Genomic DNA, 3,328 nt, shown 5'->3' with positions numbered 1-3,328 from the left:
GTACAAGATCTGAGTACTTCTACTTTTACTGAAGATCTGAATACTTCTACTTTTACTACAAGATCTGAATACTTCTACTTTTACTACAAGATCTGAGTGCTTCTACTTTTACTAAGGTACACGGCCTGAGTACTTGGTTTAATTTTACATTTCTAAATAAGTCTTAATGAATTCCGGTCTATTCATTTAACACACTTTATTATTCAAATGTTATGATATGGTTATTCTTCACTATAAAATAATGTATCTTTAAAATTCACCACTGGTCCTGGTTTATGTTTTATTTTACGAAATGTACTTAATTCACCTTGAACATTGTTTGCATTAAACATATTTTATTTTTTGTCGGCAGTGGATTCATATTATTCTAATTTATTTTAAAATAGATCATTCCCAAAATGTATCTCAGCACATATTTATGAATGACAACTATGGTCAACTATTTATTTTGTTATTTGTTAATGCATGTATTGTGTGTATCATGTGGTGACCCACCTCGACCACCAGAGGGCAGAGTTGCTCAGGACTCACCAGATCACAACCATAGATCACAACAAAGGGTTAACGCCTCCGTGTTTTTACAGTTTCACACTAGTTTCCCCTCTTTATAATATTTGAACCAACACGCCAGACAAAACCAAACCAACACAGTTTAGAAAATGCTGAAGTTACTTTAATCTGGAAACATGTGTGTGTGTGTGTGTGTGTGTGTGTGTGTGTGTGTGTGTGTGTGTGTGTGTGTGTGTGTGTGTGTGTGTGTGTGTGTGTGTGTGTGTGTGGGTGGAGCTTCTCTTGTTTTGCGGTCCTCTTTTTTCTCTCAGCCTCACAACAGAGAGGAGGACCGGGGCAGACACACCGACTCTCGGCACCGGAGGAACCTGATTTTACCGGTCGTTTCCCCGGAGAAGGACGCACTTATTTCCCCGGGACCTCCTGGATATATCCGAGCGTTAAAAAAAGGGGAGTGTTCTGATCCAGGAGGGTTTATTATCACCGACACATTGGGAGGAGGACTGAGGAAATGGATGAGAGCGCGTGAGGGGAATAACTAATGCGTCCCGGGGATTAATCCTTTTATTTCCAGGGACCGTGGATTTAAAAACAAAACAAAAAAGGCAGCAGATATTGAAAAACGCCAAAAAAAATGGGCAACAGCTTCTCCAATATCTCCGCCTTCCAGTCGCTGCACATCGTCATGCTGGGGCTGGACTCTGCGGGGAAAACCACCGTGCTCTATAGGCTCAAATTCAACGAGTTCGTGAACACCGTGCCCACAATCGGTTTCAACACGGAGAAAATCAAGCTGAGTAACGGCACTGCGAAGGGTATCAGCTGCCATTTCTGGGATGTTGGAGGTCAGGAGAAACTGAGACCTCTTTGGAAATCTTACAGTCGGTGCACGGACGGTATCATTTACGTGGTGGATTCTGTGGATGTGGACCGGCTGGAGGAGGCCAAAACCGAACTGCACAAAGTCACAAAGTTCTCTGAGAACCAGGGAACTCCTCTGCTGGTTATCGCCAACAAACAGGATCTCCCCAAGTCTTTGTTGGTGGAGGAGATCGAGAAGCATCTGGCCCTCAAGGAGCTGAGCCCCGCGACACCTTATCATGTCCAACCTGCATGCGCCATCATAGGAGAGGGGCTGCACGAGGGCATGGACACTCTGTACGAGATGATCCTGAAGAGGAGGAAGTCTCTGAAGCAGAAGAAGAAACGGTAACAGCTGCTGGGGCTGGGTGCAGTCCAAAAAGTCAGATTTTTGCAGATTAAAGTCAGATTTCTGCAGATTAAAGTCTGATTTCTGCAGATTAAAGTCAGATTTGTGCAGATTAAAGTCTGATTTCTGAACAGTGTGATGCTGAAGGAAGACTCTGAAGCAGAAGAAGAAGCAGTAACAGTCGCTGGATTAACTTTACTCTGCAGTGATTCATTTTGGATTATTCCCAAGAAGTCAGATTTCTGCAGATTAAAGTCAGATTTTTAAAGTCACAACAAACTGTACGAGATGTTCCTGAAGGAAGTCTCTGAAGCAGAAGAAGAAGCAGCATCTGATACTCTGACTGTTTGGCCACAGGTTTACTTTGCAGTGATTCGTTTTGGATTAAAGCTGTGAACGTTTCTGCACACAGGAGATACAAATACAACCAAAAAGACAGAAACACTTGTTCAGCTCAGCGTGGAGGAATGCGGGAGAGGACCAGGGCCGAGAGGGGATCATGTGTGTGTGTGTGTGTGTGTGTGAAGAAAAAACAATGTTGAGTTCTGATTGTAATTCCAGAGTTCTGGGATTTAATTAAGAATTGACAGATTTCTGAGATTAAAGTAATGATTCAAAAAAAGGAAAGAAATCTTTAAAAAAGTTAGAATTCTGAGAAAAAATGTACAATTCCCCAAAAAGACAGAATTCCCCCAAATTGAAGTCCTGATTGTGTGAACAAATATATGTATTTATTTCTGACTTTTTTTCCCAACGTTTTCGAATTTTCTTAACATATTTCAGACTTTTTGTTTAAATTCTGACTTTTCCCGGAATTCTGAGATTTATGTTAGAATTCCCCCAAAAGACAGAATTCCCATAAAAGACAGAATTCCCATAAAAGACAGAATTCCCATAAAAGAGAACAGATTTCTGAGATTTAAGTCGTAATTGCAAGAAAGAAAAACATATATTTCGGACTTTTTTTCCCAAAATGTTGTGATTTAAAAAAAAAACTGATTTCAGACTTTTTGTTGGAATTCTGAGATTTAAGTCAGAATTCCCCAAAAAGTCAGAATTCCCCAAAAAGGCGGAATTCCCAAAACAGACAACAGACTTCTGAGATTTAAGTCCTAACTGCAAGAAACAGATTTCAGACTTTTTGTTGGAATTCTGATTTTGTTTTTGGTACTCTGAGCTTTCCCAGAATTCTGTCTTAAATCTCACACATCCCCAAATCCTTTCCTCACGTTGCCCTAACCCTCGTCCGTAGAGAAAGAGGAGCGGCTGGCCCGTCTACCTGCTGCTTTCCTGCTTTAACCACAGAAGAAGAAGAAGCTCCCTTCATGGCATTTTGATTTCCCAAAAAGTTTGGTTTTGCACATGGCCTCGAGTCACTCTGTGATTCTTCTGGAGAACCTGTGAGTCACGCTGACTGTTTGTATTCCTGTGGGAGCGTTGAAGCCTCGTTCCTCTGCTGGAGGGCGGAGCCGACCACTTTGCACTTTTCATTTCCTACACCTCACAGACACTGTATGCAGAGATAGAGGAGCAGATCCAGGTGCTTTATGTATACTAAAGAAGCCAAAATTGAAGTATTTTTTGAATATTAAAAGATGTAAAAATCCA

At 41.3% G+C, this 3,328-nt stretch overlaps 1 protein-coding gene across 1 annotated transcript; it reads left to right on the top strand.

The window, feature by feature from the left end:
• The first annotated feature begins 798 nt into the window (after window positions 1-798).
• Window positions 799-3,328, top strand: LOC307028731 (ADP-ribosylation factor-like protein 4C). The gene has a single exon (XM_079664000.1). It carries the CDS (start codon window positions 1,145-1,147, stop codon window positions 1,721-1,723), a length of 579 nt encoding a protein of 192 aa, XP_079520126.1. The 5' UTR covers window positions 799-1,144; the 3' UTR covers window positions 1,724-3,328.

Source organism: Notothenia rossii (genome assembly GCF_949606895.1).
Source record: "Notothenia rossii genome assembly, chromosome: 2".
Lineage (NCBI taxonomy): Eukaryota > Metazoa > Chordata > Actinopteri > Perciformes > Nototheniidae > Notothenia > Notothenia rossii.
Note: the sequence above shows the minus strand (reverse complement) of the source record. Positions and strands in the feature narration are given on the sequence as shown.